This window comes from Nuphar pumila, chromosome 3 (genome assembly GCF_984573655.1).
Source record: "Nuphar pumila chromosome 3, dmNupPumi1.hap1.1, whole genome shotgun sequence".
NCBI classification, from domain to species: Eukaryota; Viridiplantae; Streptophyta; class Magnoliopsida; order Nymphaeales; family Nymphaeaceae; genus Nuphar; species Nuphar pumila.
In genome coordinates, this window is record NC_143251.1 from 25,257,821 (window position 1) to 25,260,975 (window position 3,155).

At 42.0% G+C, this 3,155-nt stretch overlaps 1 protein-coding gene across 1 annotated transcript; it reads right to left on the reverse strand.

The window, feature by feature from the left end:
* Window positions 1-425: 425 nt before the first annotated feature.
* On the reverse strand, window positions 426-2,222 carry LOC149842336 (uncharacterized). Its single transcript, XM_090000639.1, has one exon. It carries the CDS (start codon window positions 2,220-2,222, stop codon window positions 426-428), a length of 1,797 nt encoding a protein of 598 aa, XP_089856765.1.
* Window positions 2,223-3,155: the final 933 nt, after the last annotated feature.

Here is a 3,155-nt window from a genome sequence, read left to right on the forward strand (position 1 = left end):
AGCGCAGGCTCAACGCCTCGCTTCGCCTCATCGCATTTAACAACCTTGGTTGAAACATTCATAGACAGTAAACAATTTCACAGTGACATCTTTGTTAAAGTCACCTAAATGTTGCACTGAGAAACAAGTCAAGTGATGATAGATTTAGCCGTGATTTGAAAGCATCTCTCTTTGAACATATCACATGGGGGATTATATTGGTGGAATCTTTTATATCAACTTTAGTCGACAAGAATAAACAAAGAAAAAGAAAGCAAACATAAGAAAAGGGGTTGATGCGAATGTTGGTCATTTTTCTGTCAAACGTGGCATTGGCCCTATATTTCCACATAATATGATGTTTGGCTTGACATTTTGAGGGAGAATAGCCAATGATGACATGGCAGGTGGATCCTATCTGGCGGCTTAGTCAGCACCATACTGACTCATTTGTGGAGGTCTCTTTTCTTACAGGGTGGCAATGGGGCCCCACATAAGCATCTGTTGTGTGCATATGCCACTGCTGGGAAGATGCTGAAAGGCCGCTTCTGTGGTATTTGGCCGCAAAGGTAATTGCTTCTGAAGTTTGCATGCTTTAGACTGCCAAGGCCTGTGAGTGTGTCCGGAATGTTCCCTGTAAGTTGATTGATGGACACGTCAAACCATTCTAAACTCTGCAACTGGCCCAAATTTGTAGGGATGGTGCCCTCAATATTGTTTCTTGAGATATCCAACCTTTGAAGATTGGCCAAGTTTGATATTGAGCTGGGGATTGGACCAGTGATTTTGTTAATAGATAAATCCAGTACTCTTAAACTCAACCCTTCTATGAACTCCGGAATTGCCCCTGAAATCCTGTTGCCAGATAAATTTACAGACTCTAGAAAGTCGCCGGTGTTGTTGGTGATGAATCCTGAAATGGATCCATATAGCTGGTTTGAACGCAGGTCAATTACACGTAGCTCACTTGGGAGGGCAACTCTTGAAATATCAGATTCCAGCTTATTATTTGACAGTTTTGCTCTCTCTAGACTTGTCATTGAAGTGAAGAAGTCACCAATTTGGCTCGTAAGTGAGTTATCAGATAGATCTATGGAAGCCAGACTGGAAGCATTCGGAAAATGTGGGAGTGGCCCTTCTAGTCTGCAACCTGCAAGGTGGACATCTCTCAACTCTCTGTTGGTGATCCAGTCTGGGAAAGTACCCAGGTGGAGATTGTTATAGGAAAGGTCAATTGATAACAGAGAAGGGATGCCTTGGGCAAGGGAAACTGGCAAGGGTTCAGAGAACCCGTTTCTTGAGAGGTTAAGATACCATAGATTTGGCAGTCTACTGATTGAATCAGGAATGGTTCCTGTAAGGAGATTGTGGCTGACAGAGAGAGTGACAATAGTTCTCAAATTGCCAATCTGGTTTGGGATCTCACCTGTAAGGTGGTTGTTATTTAAGTTTAAGTTGAGAATATTGGGCAGATTACAAATTGAACTTGGTATTCTCCCAGTGAATTCATTGTCAGATAGGTCAATAAATTTCAGATTCTTCAACTCTCCAAGAAAATCAGGAATATCCCCAGACAAAAGATTGGAGCTCAGGTCAAGAAACTGCAGGTAAGGGATGTTTTTCAATGCGGGTGGGATTCCACCTGTTAAGAGATTCTTCCCTAGATTTATCTGCAACAAATTCTTTAGGTTCCCCAAATCTGGAGGTACAGCCCCTGTCAATCGGTTACCACTGAGAGAGAGGACCTTGAGCAAGGGAAGCTTACCTAAGCTTGGTGGGATGCTTCCTTCCAGCCTGTTGTTTTCTAGGGAGAGTTGGGTGAGGAATGACAACTTCGAAAGGCTTTCAGGGATTGGACCCATTATCTGTCCGAGTTCGGAGATCAACAGGACCTGCAAGAATTGAAGGTTACCCAAAGAAGAAAAGAGGATGCCCTTCATGAAGTTGGTGCTGTCTGAACTTTGGTGTCCTTGCAGTGTCAACCCAATCACCCTTCCTGTTCTTGAGTCGCACTGGATTCCTTCCCATGCTCCACAGCAATCTTCAGCAACCCATGAGGACAGAATACCGGTTGTATCTCTCAAAATGCCTGATTTGAAGCTCAGAAGCGCGGCCCTATCTGAAGCAGAGCAGACAGGGGTGGCTGGCTCTGTTTCTGCTGAAACCGCAGGTGGGTCTTGAAGAAAATGGAAGCCAACAGCTAGGATGAAGGAAAAATGAAGAACCCATCTCTGATTTCGCATTTTGGAAGTGAAATGTTGTATGATGACTAAAAAAAAGAATGTTGTATGAGATGGTGGTCGGTACTCTCTCTCTCTCTCTCTCTCTCTCTCTATATATATATATATATATATATATATATATATTGACTCAGGGCACTTTCCTCACATGGAGAGAGGCGTAATCACAGAAAGGGTGCAGATGGCAGGGAAGGGAATTAAGGCAGAAAACTGTAAAAGGTTAGAACTTAGAAGTATGAAACAAGATCAATGAGAATTATAGGATAGGTGGGATATGTGCTTTTTTTGTTCCTTTCATTTATTCCATTTTTTGACTGTTGGGTTCTTTTAATTCCTTCACATGGATGTTCATGCGTGGGATGGAGCCTCGCAGCGCACCTTTACCGTTGATCACGAGCATTTTGAACGTTGGGGCGCGGGGGATTCGAACTGCGCTCTGTAGCGACTCAGAGTGCTAAGATATCAATGTATGCATCAGTTGTAGTCGGTAAACGAATAGAAGTACCGTACTTTTTTATACACGTGTAGTATGCTATGTATGTCTTTTTTTGTTTTTTATGCTTCTTGGGGTTAGTTCAGCAAAATTTTATGTCTCTCAGTCAAGATAATTAACTGTCAACTTTGTGGACTTCTTTATTTTACGACATTCATGTCATGATGAACAAATTCTGTTGTTTTAGAGGAATGACAGGAAAAAAAATTTTGAAGCATTTGTAACTAATAAGATCATAGTTCCAAGCAATAACAGAGTGTTTCCTTCTATTCAAATCTAAATTCGAGGAAATAGTTCCGTTAGTTAAAGACCTTTACTTTCTGGAAATGTTGAATCCTTGGATGGAACGGAAACATACCATCCTCACTACCAACTAATAGTACTGGACTGGAGAAATGCATCAGGTATAGCATTCCTTAGAGCAAAGGCTGCATATGGTGATT